This window comes from Piliocolobus tephrosceles, chromosome 5 (genome assembly GCF_002776525.5).
Source record: "Piliocolobus tephrosceles isolate RC106 chromosome 5, ASM277652v3, whole genome shotgun sequence".
In the NCBI taxonomy this organism is placed as follows: Eukaryota; Metazoa; Chordata; class Mammalia; order Primates; family Cercopithecidae; genus Piliocolobus; species Piliocolobus tephrosceles.
In genome coordinates, this window is record NC_045438.1 from 35,397,151 (window position 1) to 35,416,089 (window position 18,939).

The 18,939-nt window shown below is 42.0% G+C and overlaps 1 protein-coding gene across 3 annotated transcripts in view; it reads right to left on the bottom strand.

Moving 5' to 3' along the window:
* The window catches only part of MAP3K5 (mitogen-activated protein kinase kinase kinase 5), a 244,433-nt gene that overhangs the window by 59,585 nt on the left and 165,909 nt on the right, over nucleotides 1-18,939 (bottom strand). For all 3 annotated transcript variants that reach the window (XM_023190948.2, XM_023190949.2, XM_023190950.2), the window contains one exon: nucleotides 5,842-5,975. In XM_023190948.2, coding sequence (XP_023046716.1) covers nucleotides 5,842-5,975 — 134 coding nt within the window. The remainder of the gene's footprint in view (nucleotides 1-5,841; nucleotides 5,976-18,939) is intronic.

Genomic DNA, 18,939 nt, shown 5'->3' on the forward strand with positions numbered 1-18,939 from the left:
ATGATGATGATGATGATGATGATGATGATGATGATGATGATGATGATTTAAGACAGGGTCTCTCTCTGTCACCCAGACTGGAATGCAGTGGCACGATTACAGCTCACTGCACCCTCAGCCTCCCAGGCTCAAGCAATGCTCCCATTTCAGCCTCCCGAGTAGCTGTGACTACAGGTGTGCACCACCATGCCCAGCTAATATTTGTATTTTTTGTTTCACCATGTGGCCCAGGCTAATCTCAAACTCCTGAGTTCAAGTGATCTGCCAGCCTTAGCCTCCCAAAGTGCTGAGATTACAGGCATGCACCACCATACTGGGCCCTCAGTTAATTATTAATCATAAGGCTCCCACCTTCTGATTCTCTACTGAAAATCAAAACATCAATGCTTAAACTTAAGATCCTGGAGAAGCAATATCCTTACCTTATTACTTAAACTAAGAAGATAGGTCAAAATTTGCAATAATGGTCAGAATCCTTAACCTAGCTAAGGGGAAGTACTCTTCTCCAATATAGAAAATATGACAATCACCCAGCATTTTCACTAAGTGTAAGTGCCAAGCATTAAACAAGGATGGAATTATAATTTGTTCACATCAACAAATTAGTCTTGTCTATGAGAATTATAAGAAAATCATATTTCTTCTCAATTACCTGTAACAAGGGAAAGAAGAAATGGCCTAGATAATCAGAGATACTTATATATTTGGTTTTGACAAAACTATTAATCCATAGGTATCTCCAGACACTCCCTTTGAGTCAAATCCCCACTGCTAACCATCTAGACCAGTGGTTGCCAACATTAACTGGATATTTACATTTCCTAAAGGGCTTCTAATTTCCAGGACCACCCTAGGATTTTTGGAAGTAGAGCTTGAGCATCAGTATTTTTAAAAGCTCCCCTGTTGTCTCTCATACACAGCTGAGTGAAAAATGACATAGAAATAACCAGTCCACGGCAGGGTGCAGTGGTTCACTCCTATAATCCCAGCACTTTGGGAGGCCAAGGTGGGCAGATCACTTGAGGTCAGGAGTTCAAGACCAGCCTGTCCACATTGTGAAACCCTGTCTCTACTAAAAATATAAAAATTAGCTGGGCGTAGTGGCGGGTGCCTGTAATCCCAGTTACTTGGGAGGCTGAGGCAGAAGAATCACTTGAACCCAGGAGGCGGAGGTTGCAGTGAGCCGAGATTACACCACTGCACCCCAGCCTGGGCGACAGAACGAAACTACATCTCAAAAATAAAATAAATAAAATAAAATAAAAATAACCAGTTCAGGATATGGAGAATATCGGAAGACAAAGCCAACCTGAGATTAACAACTAGTTGGGGGTAGATGATGAGAGCATACTAAATCTACCTCTTCTCTCTTACAACCACTTTGATTCTCTAACAAAGTGGTTTTAGAACATGAAGGAAACAGAAGAAATTGTTTCCGTTGCTCTGATCCTTCTTTACAGATGGTAGTTTAGTGTACAGAGGTTGTATCATGCATTATTCACATCATACTACTTTTGTAATTATCCTTTGTAACTGTAACTGCTATCTTTTTCAACAGAACATCCACACCCCTCCAGGTCACATGGATAGAAACAACTTTGGTTGCTGTATCTTCACAATAATAGACTTGTCAGCAATCTCTTTATATTGTTAATAAGAAGATGCCCTGCACCAGCTATTCAAGGTAAGGGCTTGTCATGCACAAATCACATATACCAACTGCATTGTTACAGAACAGGAGCTGAAACATCTTATTGGTATTGATGTGCTTTGTGTGTGTATAGCAGCATTTGAATAAACTTAAACTACAGGATGATTTTAAAAGTGAGTTTCTTCCAAGTGTCCACCTAAATCCATCAGGAGGGGAAAAGAGAGGAGCTGTGGCTAAAGGTTAGTGAATTTGGCTGCAGCAATTTGATAGCGATGACCTCGTTAAATTTCATATTGTTTCAAATCTATACTATCTATATATATGATCCTTAAGAACCTGTAGGACTAAAAGAAAAATTTTAAGATGACAACTTTATATATATTACCTATATATAATTTAGTATTTAATGAGTAATTTATACTACTGTTTCATAAGAATCCATAATCATGTCTCATGAATTAACTAAGAGGAAATGCTGGAACACCACCAAATAAATATGAAATTGAATGAAACTACACATGCGGCAGGCAGCAACAGCTGTTTGCTTACCTAATATCTATTCCTCCCTCTTTCTATGATTTTGTTTGGAGAAACAAATGGCTGGCTAAAAAGCCGGAGTTCCTAGTTCCTTGTAGGTAGGGGTAGGCATTTTGGGCGAGTGCAACAGAGGGGAAAGTATACTGGGCAGTTCTGGGAAGCTCTGTTTTCCTTTTCCTTCTGGAATGACATATGGAGCCTGGAGGCAGCGTGAAAGTCACGCACTAAGGATAAAGAGCTGGGATCGGGCACAGTGCTTGCATGGGAGGGGGTGTCTTTTTCAGTTTGGGGTAGTCAGAGAAGACCTCTCTGAGGGCTTGACATTTGAATTAAAGCTTAAATGATGAAAATGAGGCAATCCTGCCAAGGTCTGGGTTGATCTTGGTATGCCCGATAGAGAGACACCAATGTAGCTGGAGTGGAGGTGAGGCCACAGAGGAAGCAGATCGCCTGTGGCCTTGTGATTCAAAGTAAGGGTTCTGGGTTTCATGCTAGTTGCAGTAAGAATCCACTGAAGGGTTTTAGGCAGTAGTGACATGATGTGATTTTTAAAAATAGATGTTATTTTTTAGAGCAGTTTGTAAGTTCGCAGAAAAATTTGAGAGGGAGGTACAGAGATTTCCCACGCACTCCTGGTTCCCAAACATGCACAGTCTCCCCCATTATCAACATTCCCCAGCAGAGTAGTCCACTTGTTACAACTGATGGACCTTCACTGACACATCATTATCACTGCATGATTTGAGTTTAACTTCAGAAAGACCTCTGTGACTCCTCAAAGAAGGATGGACTAGGAGTGGAGGAAAGAATGAAAGCAGAGACCAATTACGAGGTGATTGCAGAGACTAGAAGGGAGTCCGGGTGAGAGGCCTGAAGGCTTAGATTAGAGGTGCAGCTGTGGTGATGGGAAAGAGTAGAGAGATTCAGAATATATTGCAGAGGCTGATACAACAAACAGTACGACCTACTGATGGAGTAGATGTGGAGTGCAAGAGAAAGAGAGGAATCCAAATGAATCCTGGAGGTTAGCCTGAGCAGCTGGATGGATGGGGAGACAGTAACTGATGACACAAGGAGTACTTTAGGGAGAGTACATTTGGGAATAAAAATCGGGTTCACGGCTGGGCGCAGCGGCTCACGCCTGTAATCCCAGCACTTTGGGAGGCTGAGGTGGGCAGATCACTTGAGGGCAGGAGTTCGAGACCAGCCTGGCCAACATAGTGAAACTCCATCTCTACTAAAAACAAAAAAATTAGCTGGGCACAGTGGCACAGGCCTGTAATCCCAGCTACTTGGGAGGCTGAAGCATGAGAATTGCTTGAACTTGGGAGATGGAGGTTGCAGTGAGCTGAGATGGGGCCACCGCACTCCAGCCTGAATGACAGAGTGAGTCTCTGTCTTAAAAAAAATAAGTAAATAAAAATAAAATCCGGGTTCGCGATTGGGTAATATACTGACTACCTAGGTATATTTGATGGATTCATTTATACTCCAAACCTAAGCAACACACAATATTCTTTTGTAACAAACCTGCACATGTACCCCGATTCTAAAATAAAAGTTAAAAAAGGAAAATAATCCAGGTTCAGTTTTGGTCATGTTAACCTTGAGACGCCTTTGAGATCTGTAATTGAAGATGTGGGGTAGACAGGAAACCTGGAGAGCTCAGGGGTGGGTCCTTCCTAAGGAAGGCTGGTCACGTGGCCTATGACCACGGCCACAGAACGTGGACTCAAGGGCAGCCAGAATCAGCCCATGATGTAGCCCAGCATTAAAGCCTGGCCAAATATGGATAATAATAACCATCTATTAAATAATCAAATTCTCTCTCTTTCAGACTTTGAATACACAACACACACAACTGTGTATCATACACTACAACTGTGTTTCACTAATTATAGGAGCACTGCCTTACAGAGAGATGGAAGGGAAGCCCTAAGGCAGCAGAAATCGTAAGGTTGAGAGAAGACAGAATTATTAGTTGGAGAAATAAACCATAAGGCAGAACACAAGAGCAGTGAGCAACAGATAATCCTATCACCAGAGTGCTTCAGTTTCCTGAACAACATTTTTGTTTCTAAAAAAGATTCCATCGTTCACAAGGCCTCACTACGTGAGGTTCAACTCATTTCTTCAAGTATAGGTTGGTGCAAAAATAACTGCAGTTTTTGCCATTACTTTTAATGGCAAAAATGTATATATTATACATTTGTAGTTGTCACACAGTTCTTGGATATTGTCCCAGTTTTTTTTTTGTCTTTTTTCTCTTTGCTTTTTTAATTTTGAAAGTTTCTACTGATATATTCCCAAACTCAGAGATTCTTTAACTGTGTCCAGTCTACTAACACGCCATCAAAGCCATTCTTCACTTCTATTACTGTTTTTGATCTCCAGCATTTTTGAAAATTATTCCTAGGATTTCCATCTCTGAGCTTACATTACCATCTGCTCCTGCACAATCTCTACTTTTTCATGAGAGCCCTAAGCGTGTGAATCCGATTCACAATCTGATAACTCTAATATCCCACCATATCTGGTTCAGGTTCTGACACTTGCTAAGTTGCTTAAACTGTGTTTTTTGTCTTTCAGTATGCCTTATAGTTTTCTATAGAAAGGTGGACATGATGTCCTAGGTGAAAGTACTGCAGTAAATAGGCCTTTAGTGGTATGGTGGGAAGTCAGGCAGAAGAGTTCTATAGGTTATGATTAGGTCTCAGTCTTTTAGTGAGTCTGTGCCCCTGGGCTGGGAATTTTACAAGTGCTTCTTAGCTTTAGTCCCCTTAGATGAGACAGGACAGCTAGAGTTGGGCTAAATTTGGTACTCCCCTTCCCCCAGTTTGGTGAGGCTCTGGTAAAATAGAGTCTCTTGTGGACAGACCTTGTTAAGAACAGAATGCTCTAGCATAGTTTAAAATGGTGACTTTTCCTTTCTTGCTGCCAGAAGCACAATGGGATTTTTCTAATTTCAGGTCTCTGTGAGGACCTGGTAAAGCTCCAAAACTCATGCAAGTGTGACCCTCACCCCCAGCCCCCAGTGACTGGGTCCCGCTGGAGTTTTTCACTCAGACTTCACAGTGGACCTCTAGAGATTTGTTAGTTACAGATCAGCTTTCCTACCCCCGCACTGGTTCCCACAGAGGTTTCTGATCATGGATTTCTGCTCAGTAAGTTATGAGTCTCTCACTTCGCCAGTCTCTCCAATTTCAGGGGCAGCTGCCTGCCTTGCAACTTCACTGACAAATCCAACAAGAGCCATTGATTTCAGTCTGTTCAGCTTTCCACTTGTTAAGATAGAATGACAATTTCCAAGCTCCTCACATGCCTGATTGGAACCTAGAACTGGTTCCAACCTAAACCATTTCTGATAGTGCTTATTCCCCATCTATTCATATAATACATCCACCTTTATCCAAGACAACCTGAGCCCAGCACACACATGCCATTCTCTTTTCTAGTCTCTGAAAGCGCCGTTCTTCCCCACCAGTCTGAAACTTCAAACACTGAATGATGCAGCAGCTAAACCTCAGAAGGAGCTAATTGACTCAATGAAGTTTTCAGAGTTTCATTCATTAGAATAACATCAATATTTTCTAAAATACTATGAACAACCCAAAGTACTATAGAACAGCTTTTAGTAGCCACAATTACTGTACCTGCTGTCTCTCTCTGGGATTTCCTTAATAGCAATTCTGACTTGGTTGCTCAAGTCCCGACCTGCGTAGACTATCCCGTAAGTGCCTTTTCCTAAAACGACTCTGTCACCATTTTCATCATATTCATAGTCATACTACAAAAGGAAAAATGGGGAGAAAAGATTGAAACATTAGTTCATTCTACAGTTCAAACATCGATTTTTTTCCAAGAGCATTATTCCTTATCTTATCAGATGGCATTAACAGGCCAAAGTTCTAAGAAGCAGCTTCAAGGATGAACAAATAAATGCTCCCAACATAGAGCAGATAGTGTGTTTATGTTTTCACAACTGTTACAAATACAGTAGGGATTACATAGTTAACTTCATAGAAGTGCTTCTCCAAAAGCCATGTGGATTCTTTTACCCACTCAGTCCTGTTTTTCATTGATTCTGGAGATCAATGAAACAGTGCATAACTAGAATGAACATCTATCAGTGTCTATCACATCTAATAAATCATCCTTTTGTTATTCAGCTTTTGATGCTGTTAAAGCATTTCACACTGCCAGGGGAATAAAACCACTGAAAGGCTTTGGGTAAGAAGAAAATTTTGACATCTTACCAGCTGCCGATGATAAAGTCAGGATTATTTTACTTCACCCCACCCCCTACTCCCCAAGACCCAGAAACATTTTTTTTAAATGAAAAATAGAGGAAAATGTTTATCTCTGATGTAGAAAGGAAATATCTATAGTTCTAAACTGCAAACTGTCAAGTGTGTCAGCCAAATATGGAAAACTGGATCTACAGAAAGGATTCAGTAGAGACCTCCTCAGATCTGGAGGCATCACCCCAAAGCCACATCCTTTGTGTTGGACTGAACTAAAGGATTTAGGGCCATCACATGATCAAGGCATGTCCCTGTAGAAACCCAGCACAAAACTACAGGCCCCCGGGAAAAAACATTAGAACAAGCTTTTCACATAGTCTACATTTTGCTGGAGTTTAAAACTGGCAGTCCATAGTTAGATTCAACTCACAGCAGGGTCTAAGTTGGCCATTAAAAAAAATTATTTCTGGCCAGGTGCGGTGGCTCATGCCTGTCATTCTAGCACTTTGGGAGGCTGAGGCAGGTGCATCACTTGAAGTCAGGAGTTTGAGACCAGCCTAGACAACATGGCAAAACCCCGTCTCTACTGAAAATACAAAAATTAGCCGGGTGCAATGCTGTATGCCTGTAATCCCAACTACTCAGGAGGCTGAGGCAGGAGAATTGGTTGAACCTGGGAGATGGAGGTTGCAGTGAGCTGAGATGGTGACACTGCACTCCAGCCTGGGCAACAGAGCGAGACTCCATCTCAAAGGAAAAAAAAATGATTTCTAACATGTATAAGTCAACAAACTTAACGTTAATACTGATGAGTAATCTAAGAAGAGGGCAATGATCATGAGTTTTTATGCTCTTTAACAACATAGCCTTGAAATATATAAAGCAGAGTTGACACAATTTCAGAGAAAAATACACAAATATCAACCACAATAGATTTTAACAGAACTCTTTTAGAAAGCAATATATCTGGCACACAGATTTTAAAATAGAGAATCTAATGGCACAATAAATAAGTCTGATATAACATCTACAGAGAGAGCTCTGCACCCAGACACAGATTCCTTTCATGCATATATGAAAAATATATAATTGATCACATATTAGACAACAAAGAAAAATTTCAACAAATTCCAAAGAACTGATAACATAAAGACCATGATCTCTGAGCACAGAATACTAAAATAAGATGGCCAAAAGTATATTTTACTTTACTTTAAAATAACCAATGGGTTAAAAAGGAAATGACCATGGGAATTACACAATCATTTTTTATATGAGAAGAAAAGCATTATTTATCAAATTCCATAGATATGGAGTTAGGTAGATGAAAAATGTCATGATATTAAAAAAATCCATTAGAAAATAAAAATTTAACATGAATAAATTTAATGGTCAAGTCAAGGAAACAGAGAAAGAATAACATATTGCTACCAACACAGTAGAAGAGAGGCTCTGGATTTGGCAAGCTTGCTGCTAAAAACACATAGGTAAAATAAAACAGACATACTTTTAAATGTCTAGCTGGGCTTACTAAAGAGTAAAGGTGATTGCAGAAGCTAGAAATGAAGAGGAAAGGAACACTAGCAGGTAATCACAAGAACTCCTGAAGCCCAAAAGGTAGGGATGAAGGCAGGATTTTCAGTTTCATTAATCTAGGGCAGGAGTTCATGCTCGTTTTTTGGTAAAAGGTCAGGTAGTGAATGTTTTAGCTTTGAGAGCCATTTAGTCTTTGTAGCAACTACTCAATCCTGCCATTGTGATGTGAAAGCAGCCCAGCTGATACATAAACAAATGGATATGCTTATGTTCCAATAAGGCTTTATTTACCAAGATTAACAGTGAGCTGGACTTGATCCTAGGGCTATTGTTTGCTGACTTCTCATGTGGGGCTTGGGTTTTAATGCCCAGGAGGTGATAGGAAGTATGGCCTAGTGCCTATGCCAGGCAAAGAGCAGAAACACACAAAACCAGGCCCTTGATGAAAGGGTAGATTAGAAAAGTCAGCCCACTACACTGTGAAACGAAAAGAAAGCTGGTTTGTCTCAAGACTGAGCTCTGGAGGAGCAAAAATAGGTCTTCTCTAAACACTTTCAACCATAGCTGATCCTGGCTGTTTGAACTTCAAATTAACACTTATTGTAATACTCATAATTGCTCTTGAGCCTGGGATATCCTTGGAGTGCCTGGCAGAAACAAAGGAAAAACATTTTCATGGTAGACCCCTTGAAGTTTGCTATGCAGAATTCTTACTGATAATGCACCACTAAAGTTGAGTTCACAATCCAAAAAATATAAATTATGTAAGGAAACAATTCAACATCAGTGAAAACATGTATGACAAATCCCAATCCTCAAGACTTTATCAAGTCAGAAATGATAGAATATAGTTATAAAATATGTACATTTAACATAAAGATATAAAATATTTAAAAATGAGAAGATGAGCTATTCTAAAAAAGGCCAGACTTGAAAGAGAATTGAATACAACTTCCAGAAATTCAGCACTAAATAGGAAAAATAAAAACAAATTCACTCAGATATGATATAGGGCAACTACAAAATATGAAAGACAAAAAGATCATAAAAGGGCACATTACCTACAAAGGCAGCTCATCAGATCACTCTGCAAACTCTTGGGTACACATGCATGACTCGAGAGGATGGGGCTGGGGTGGAGCATGTCCCTAACAGCTCCAGGTTATTTGTTTCCAACAGGTTTCCAAGCCCTTATAGAAGGAGGTCAGGTGGTGTCTTCTGGGGAAAATTATGCCTAATACAATGCTAGGGCTGGAGTGAGCACTGGCCTCCTTAGCATGAACCCTTCTCTGGCTCAGGACAGAGGCCAAGCTCTGGAAGGGAGATGACTACTTACTCATTGCCAAGTATCCAGTGGCACATTAGAGAATAGCCCTGTTCTGGCTGCCTAACGTAAAGCTGAAGACTGTCTTGGTCCAGGGCAGATGATCAGGTAGGTGGTCAGAGTGAAAGAACAGGCAGCAGGGATCATTTAGCAACATGCCCTAACTCAGAGTTAAAACTGGGCTCCTGTGAGGAGGCAGGAAGCATAATCCAAACAATGCCACCTGAAGGAGCCCAAGTCTCCACACCCAATTCCTGTGGTCTAGACTTTTGCAATGCTGTGCCTGCCACGCCGGAATTCTACTAGTGGGACCCAGTCAGCAGGAGGTAGGGCAGGGACCATCACTGAAGAAGCTCAACTTTGACAATGTGCCCTCTCAAAGGATTAGAAACCTATACACTGAATCTAGTATCACCACCATTTTATACTACAATGCTTTATAATTTTAAAGGAAAAAAAAAAAACACTTTCCATAACCCACCTCACTTGACTATCATAATATCATAGTAGGTTTCTGATTACTTTCAATTTACAAATGATCAGAATTTTTTTGTTCAGTGAAAATGTATCGGCCGGGCGCGGTGGCTCAAGCCTGTAATCCCAGCACTTTGGGAGGCCGAGACGGGCGGATCACGAGGTCAGGAGATAGAGACCATCCTGGCTAACATGGTGAAACCCCGTCTCTACTAAAAAAAAAAAAAATACAAAAAACTAGCCGGCCGAGGTGGCGGGCGCCTGTAGTCCCAGCTACTCGGGAGGCTGAGGCAGGAGAATGGTGTAAACCCGGGAGGCGGAGCTTGCAGTGAGCTAAGATCCGGCCACTGCACTCCAGCCCGGGCGACAGAGCGAGACTCCGTCTCAAAAAAAAAAAAAAAAAAAAAAAAAAAAGAAAATATATCAGAGTTGTGGTTTGAAACCAGCTTGTGAGATTCCAGATTTTGTATCCTTTCCACTACCTATGCGCTAGGGAACCCTATCATAGAATAAGAACTTACAGGGTGATGATCATTACTTGTTTCCAAACACCAGTATTATAAAGATATTACAGTATATTGTTAATATAGATTGAACATCCATTTGCTTTTTCAAGCAGACATCTGGTAGCCACTGTCCTCTTAGAATTTTGCTTTTTTCCTTCTCTTACTCCATATTTCAAATTTATTGTCAACTGTTCTCAGATTTTTCTTCTTAAAATCTCACAAATCCATTTTACCTCCTTAATCTCACTGCAATTGCCTCAGAATCTCTGTAGAAGTAGCACAGAAGCACTTCTCTGCAAAACAAAGTTCAGAGACTTTTCTCCTCCATGTTGCTCCATTCCCCAATTTATTCTGCACTAAGTTGACAGTGAACTTTCCAAAGTCCAAAGTTCCACGTGAGCTTTCCATGTCAGTGCCACTGCATCTACTTTATTGGCAGTTTGTTACTTTCTGGATGAAATCAAAACTCCTTAGCACAGCATAAATGCCTGCTAGGGTCTGAATGTTTGTGTACCCCCCTCTCCAGCACCTTCAAAATCTGTATGTTGAAACCGATTCTCAATGTATTAAGAGTTAGGCCCTTTAGAAGGTGATTAGGTCATGAGGCTAGAGCCCACATGAACGGGATTAGTCCCCTTATAAAACAGGCTTGAGGGAGCCTGGTTGAGCCTTCAGCCAGGTGAGCACCCACAGAAGGTACCATCTAGAGAAAGTAGGCCCTCACCAGACACTGAATCTGCTGATGCCTTGATCTTGGATTTCTCAGCCTCTGGAATGGTGAGCAATGCATTTCTGTTGGGTATAAATTACCCAGTCTAAGGCATTTTGTTATAGCAGCCTGCATGGACTAAGACAATGCCCTTCAAGATCTTAGGGCTGCCTCTGTCATCCTCGTCTGGACACTGAGCTCTCTGAGAATTGAGACTTCATCTGTAATTACTCTATCCGCAGTTTTAGCATGTCGCTTGTAGCAGATGCTTAGTAATTATTTGTTTAATTAATTAATCAAGTTATAGAAAAATGTGATGAGCACTTTTTTAAAAAAGAGCTAGATCCCAAAACAAAACATTTAGAATCATTATTGGTTTATTCTTGGGTGAAAGCATTTTTCCAATAGATATATTTACAATCTTTTTTTTTTTTTTTTTTTAAAAGAATGTTTTGCTGCCGCCTAGGCCGGAGTGCAGTGGTGCCATCATAGCTCATTGCAGCCTTGAACTCCTGGGTTCAAGCAATCCTCCCACTTCTGCCTTCTCAACAGCTGGGACTTCAGGTGTACACCACTATGTCCAGCTAATTTTTTCTATTTTTTGTAGAGATGTGGTCTTGCTATGTTGCCCAGGCTGGCCCTGAACTCCTGGCCTCAACTGATCCTCCTGCCTTGGCCTCCCAAGCGCTGGGAATACAGGTGGGAGCCATCATCCTCAGCACTTTTTTTTTTTTTTTTTTTAAAGAGATGGAGTCTTGCTATATTACCTAGGCTGGACTCAAAGTCCTGGGCTCAAGTGACCCTCCCAAATAGCTAGGACTCAGGTGTACACCACCAGGTCCAACTCTACAACAGGTATGCTTATATAGAAGAGTGAAGAATACATAAACCTCGATGAGGCTGCTAAAGTTTTCATTTCCCCTAGGAATCTAAGGCATCAGAAGACTTTTTTTTTTAAAGATTATGTATTAGATATAGAAGCTGACTCCTGTTGAGCAAAATGGTGATAGTAAAAATGAAAAGGACTTGTAAAAAGAGCAGTGTGATTTAAGTAAAACCATCTCTGTGGGTAATTGCTGCTTTGTTTTTCTATCTCCCCTTTCTATTCTGACGAGATATAGATAGAAATTGAAATGGTAGTATTGAAAGACAGCTGAAAAGACACAAGAGACTGGTTCAGCCTAGAAGGATATAGAATTATCTATGTAATGGCCAGAAATAGTAGAAGAGAGCCTGGACCTCAAACCAAGAAAGGCAAGGTCTGTTAGTGACAAATACAGAAAAAAAAAGTGGTGGGGGGCGGGGAAAGGAGGGTTTCAAAAAATAAAAGGTAACATTACATTGCTTATATATTTTACACTCTATTTCTATGGTAATAGGTTAGCAAATCAGGTTGTTGCTAAGGGAAACAAGAATTTCATTCTGAGGCAATCATGAGAATTTTTCTAGAATCATCTCTTTATTGCTGTCTGCCCAGAACAATCTAAACCGTAGTGGGAAGAGAATCAGTGTAGGAAGACAACATTGACAAGGCCAAACAACGACGTGGTAACTCACTGAGTCCTTGCACTCTCGAGGGAAACCACCACCTTAGAAAAAGCCATGCACTTTCGGCAGGGGCTTAACCACGTTAGGTGAGTAATCACTTCGAAGACTCCAATGGCAGCTTTGTTAATGTTCAGTCTGTATGGCCTTCTTAATATGTAAATGCCAAAACATTAATAACTACTAATAACATTAATAGAATGCCAAAAACACTGCAGGTACAAATATCTAGTGTGATGGATCTCTCCTCCCTTAGATCTTTATTCACATCTCACCTTTATTTATTTATTTATTTATTTATTTATTTAGAGTCTCACTCTGTTGCCCAGGCTGGAGTGCCTGGGTTCAAGCGATTCTCCTGCTTTAGCCTCCAGAGTAGCTGGGAGTACAGGCTCTTGCCACCATGCCCAGCTAATTTTCGTATTTCAGTAAATGATCCACCCGCCTCGGCCTCCCAAAGTGCTGGGATTACAGATGTGAGCCACCACACCCGGCCTAAATCTTACCTTCTTAATAAGCCTCCCAGGCCTTCCTGTCTAAAATTACACGTCCCTGCTACTCTGTAACTTCCTAAACCCTTCCCTGGTTTATTATTCTCCTTAGCCCCAATCACCATCTAACATACTATAGATGGTATTTTACTTATTTGTGTTTATTGTCCGTCTCTCATTAGAAAGTAAGCTCAGGCCGGGCGCGGTGGCTCAAGCCTGTAATCCCAGCACTTTGGGAGGCCGAGACGGGTGGATCACGAGGTCAGGAGATCGAGACCATCCTGGTCTACACGGTGAAACCCCGTCTCTACTATAAAATACAAAAAACTAGCCGGGCGAGATGGCGGGCGCCTGTAGTCCCAGCTACTCTGGAGGCTGAGGCAGGAGAATGGCGTAAACCCGGGAGGCGGAGCTTGCAGTGAGCCGAGATCGCGCCACTGCACTCCAGCCTGGGCGACAGAGCGAGACTCCTCCGTCTCAAAAAAAAAAAAAAAAAAATAGAAAGTAAGCTCAGTCTACAGCCATGCCACCCTGAATGCGTCCAATCTCTTCTGATCTCGGAAGCTAAGCAGAGTTGAACCCGATTAGGACTTAGATGAGAGCATGTAAGCTCAGTGAGAGCAGGAATTTTTCTCCACTTTGTTCTCTGCCGTGTCTCCAGCACATAGAATCATGCCTACCACTCAATAGCTGTCCAAAAACTATGTGAGTGCATTAGCGAGATCCACTTGGACCCACTGATGTGGAAGAAGATGATTTTAGGCTGAAAACATCAGAAAAACAGCAGCAGCAGAAAAAGACCTGATCTAAACTTCTTTTGCAGACATAAGCAATGCCTCCTAAAATATAACCTCCAGGAGGTTAATAACCAAAGAGGAGAGATGGACCACTTGCACCTAGAGGAGATGTTGCATAAACAAAACCTTATCAAAAACTTTCTGTTCCTCACACTTGTTTCTCATTAGTTCCCCACCATACACTTTCTTAAAGTCCTAACCCTCTTTCTTACTAAGATGATATATAAACACTCAACTATAGCTGTTTAGGGAGCCAATTCTTTGTGTAAGTCTCTTTCATTGACTTAGCATTGACTACATGAATAAACTTTGGCTAGGCACGGTGGCCCACGTCTGTAATCTCAGCACTTTGGGAGACTGAGGCAGGCAGAGTGCTTGATGCCAGCAATTCAAGACCAGCTTAGGCAACATGGTGAAACCCTGTCTCTACAAAAATTACAAAAATTAATCAGGTGTGGTGGTGCACACTTGTAGTCCCAGCTACTCAGAAGGCTGAGGTGAGAGGATCACTTGAGCCCAAGAGATCGAGGCTGCAATGAGCCGAGATCGCACCACTGCACTCCAGCCTGGGGGACAGAGGGAGATTCTGTTTGAAAAGCAAAACAAAACAAAAGAATAAAGTTTGTCTGTTCTCCTGTTAACTTGTCTTTTGTCAGTTAATTTGCAGGCCCCTGACCATTGAACATAATAAGCTGGCAGAAGAAAAAGGTTTTTCCCTGTTCCCAACAGAATGAATGAATGAATAACAAATTGATACTCCTATCATACAACACTATAAGTGATGTATTTTCTCAGTCAGGGAAGTAACTGGGTATTCAGTTTCATATCTGTACAAAAATAGAAATAGGATGTTAAAAAAAAGTTTTCTACATGATGATTCCAAACTGACTGAAATAAATTCTAAACCATAATTACTAAGGTATATGAGGCCAATCATCAGAAAAGAAAACAGTAAGGTCTTTCATCACCCTGCAGATATTTGAGTCAAACGAAAATAATGTCACTTTTTCTTTTCTTTTTTTTTAGACAGGGTCTGGCTCTGTCACCAAGGCTGGACTGCAGTGGCGCAATCCTAGCTCACTGCAGCCTTGACCTCTCGGGCTCAGGCAGGGAGGTCCATATGGATGGGAGGCCTTCTCCCATCCATATCTCTCTGCTCCCAGTTTGAGATATTAGGTTGGTACAAAAGTAATTGTGGTTTTTGCCATAATTGCTACAACCTAATATTAAAACAACTCTGGTTTTGTCACTGCCCAGCTTCAAACCCTTCAGACTGACTCTCTTCTGCTTGGACACCTGGCACCATGCGGGCTCATGTGATTAAAAAGGGCATAAAGCCACCATCCTGCCGTGGGACATTAACAGTCCAGTCCAGGGCTGGCTACCAGATTACAATGCATTGAGAAGAGCTAGGCCAGAGGAGTGGGCCAAAATGCTACGAGAATAGAGAAAAGTAAGATGGGGAGTTGAGAAATGATTCAAAGAGAAAAGGACACAGGACCTGGATCTGAAAAAATAAGGCTTTGGTCACTAACTGGGACTGAGCAGAAAAACTTGTGAGGTTGGGCATCTGCATGTCAAGCCCAGAGGTCGGAGAAGCATGGCCACCTGGAAAGTGGAAAGGAGGTTGGCCCCGCTGGACCACAGGGTGGAAAGCAAAGGGGAAGCTACAGCCAGAAGGGTGAGAATGTTGTATGGTGCAAATACCTCCTTCTACAAAAAAGGAGCATCAGCTGGGCGTGGTGACTGTAATCCCAGCACTTTGGAAGGCCCAAGTGCACGGATCACTTGAGGTCAGGATTCAAAGCCAGCCTGGCCAACATGGTGAAACTCCATCTCTACTAAAAATACAAAAATTCGCTGGGCATTGTGGTGCATGCCTGTAGTCCTAGCTACTCAGGAGGCTGAGGCAGGAGAATTGCTTGAACCCAGGAGGCGGAGATTGCAGTGAGCCGAGATTGCACCACTGCTCTCCTGCCTGGGCAACAGAATGCGACTCTGTATCAAAAAACCAAAAGAAGCATCAAAGGTTTTTAATTTGGGGAGTCACAGGATTAAATCTGTATGAGAGATTTCTCTGATGATGACAGAGACAAATCATGAGACATGTTAAGCTATGATAGAGGGTGAAGACCTGAGATCAGGGGAGTGACCGAGAAGATGAAATGAAGGGGCTGCAGGAAAGAACAGGCATGAGGGATTAAGAGGGGATTGGGAGGGGTTTCTCAGGAAACTGGCTTGGGTTACTGGGTAGATGCCTCTACTCTTAATGAAGACATGGAAAGCAGGAAGAAGAACAATGGAGACCAAGGCTGGTTAACTCTCATCAATTGTTTGATGATTTCAATATAAATGTATTATAATAATAACATATTAAATTACTTAAGATATGAGTTCATGATCCTTGAGTCAAAAAGCATAGCTTTGAATCAAAAGAAATTGATTTTCTTTCTGTTAAAAGACAGAAAAGTCCTTCTCTGAGAAGTGGTATTGCATTATGTTTGAAATAATCTTGTACAATTTATACCAATCTTGGATATTATTTTAAAAATTAGAGGTAGGAAATGACATTAAAGATCTTCTTGCTCTTGGCCCGGCGCGGTGGCTTACGCCTGTAATCCCACCACTTTGGGAGGCCAAGGCGGGTAGATCACCTGAGGTCAGAAGTTCAAGACCAGCCTGGCCAACATGGTAAAACCGTGTCTCTACTAAAAATCCAAAAATTAGCTGGGCATGATAGTGGGCGTCTGTAATCCCAGCTACTCAGGAGGCTGCGGTGGAAGAACTGCTTGAACCCAGGTGGCGGAGGTTGCAGTGAGCCGAGATCATGCCACTGCACTCCAGCCTGGGTGAAGAGCGAGACTCTGTCTCAAAAAAAAAAAATCATCTTTTCAACTCTAACTTAAGGAATGAAGTAATCTTAGCCCAGCAGGAGTATGAACTTTGGGGTTATGAAACTGACTGCTGGCAAAGTCAGAACCAGGGCCCAAGGCTCCCGACCCCAGCCTGGAGTTCTTAGTAGATCCAGCTTGAATCAGAAGGAAGAAGGGGCTGGTGACCTGAAAGAAGCCGAATCCCTCCCACAGTTGTACTGCTTCAAATAAACTTTATTGTTCCAGTCAGAACGAAAAACAGTTCTTGCTTTGGGCTTCTAAGAAGTCTTTCAAATTCTAGGAATTAGTTTCACATTTGTAGTTTATAGAACCACATTAATAGTTACTGTTTGTTGACTGCTGACAACACCCTAAGTGAAGTTAAAAACATGAAGTAGCATTTCCTGACCTTTCCAACATTTTTATTTTGTTCTGGGCCAAGGTAGCCAAAGGCTTCAAGAATAATTGACACATGTATTGAAACAATTCTAATTCTACCTTCAATTGAGGTAAACATCCGAAAATAATTATTCTGCATACAAATCTTAACTATTGTGTTAAGACGATCTCTAAGGCCGGGCGCGGTGGCTCAAGCCTGTAATCCCAGCACTTTGGGAGGCCGAGATGGGCGGATCACGAGGTCAGGAGATCGAGACCATCCTGGCTAACACGGTGAAACCCCATCTCTACTAAAAAATACAAAAAACTAGCCGGGCGAGGTGGCGGGCGCCTGTAGTCCCAGCTACTCGGGAGGCTGAGGCAGGAGAATGGCGTAAGCCCGGGAGGCGGAGCTTGCAGTGAGCTGAGATCCGGCCACTGCAGTCCAGCCTGGGCGATAGAGCGAGACTCCGTCTCAAAAAAAAAAAAAGACAATCTCTAAAGTAATTCTTCTTGTTTCCACTGTAAAGAATTGGAAGTGGAGGAATTATTTTTAGTTATTCATGGGCTGAAGTTTGAGTTCAGTTTGTGGTAATGAAATTAAAGAATTCATTTAAATCAAATATGCAGGATGCTGATAAAATAACTTTAATAAAGAATGTTGAAAACATCTAAGAAATGTAACTAAATACATAATGGAGAGTTATAAGTTATGCAAAAATATGTGTTAAGGCTTACTAATTCATATTGGAAAGGTGCCCTGGCTACAAAAGGACATTCAGGGAGAGGGACAACCACGATGGATCTCACCATCCTCCAGTCGAGAGCATCCCTGTAAACATGCATGCATTCATGTTTTGCTAACAGAACACCCACAAAAAACATCAGCAATATCACTAGCTGGCACAATGGCACACTAAGCCAAGACTCTTGAAACCAGTCTGCTTGAATTCTTCCTACAGGCTCTAAAGTCCATTGGGAATACTGTAGAAGCCATTCTGGGTCAGAAATTTTACATTAATCTAACGAAATGCAAAGGATAGAAATGTAAGAATGTTTTCTTTTTTTTTTTGAGACCAAGTCTCACTCTGTAGCCCAGGCTGGAGTGCCATGGTGCGATCTCGGCTCACTGCAACCTCCACTTCCCAGGTTCAAGCCATTCTCTTGCCTTGGCCTCCTGAGTAGCTGGAACTACAGGTGCACGCCACCATGATCAGCTAAGTAGAGACAGGGTTTCACCATGTTGGCCAGGCTGGTCTCAAACTCCTGGCCTCAAGTGATCCACCGACCTTAGCCTCCTAATGTGCTGGGATTACAGGCATGAGCCACCACACCCGACTTCAGAATGTTTTCTTTTCTTTTTTATTGAGATGAAGTTTTATTCTTGTCACCCAGGCTGGAGTGCAGTGGCACAATCTTGGCTCACTGCAACCTCTGCCTCCCGGGTTCAAGTGATTCTCCTGCCTCAGCCTCCTGAGTAGCTGGGATTACAAGCACCTGCCACCATGCCCAGCTAATTTTTCATATTTTTAGTAGAGACGGGGTTTCGTCATGTTGGCCAGGCTGGTCTCTAACTCTTGACTTCGTGATCCACCCGCCTCGGCCTCCCAAAGTGCTGGGATTACAGGCATGACAGAATGTTTTCTAATGTTAAAATAGAATCTTTGCACTTGCCTGAAAAGGCTGTTAGGAGCACTTTGATGAATCAGAGCAATATGATACAAGCTGTGTTTTGTGAGGTCAGCAGACTGACTAAAACTCTCTGGGTATTACTAGGAAGAAACCTTAGCATTTCCCTCCTTCTCAGTTGGTGAGAGTGTTTCCCAGTGCTTGCACAGAATTGCCTAATTAGGGAGGGTCTCTCACAAAGCTCA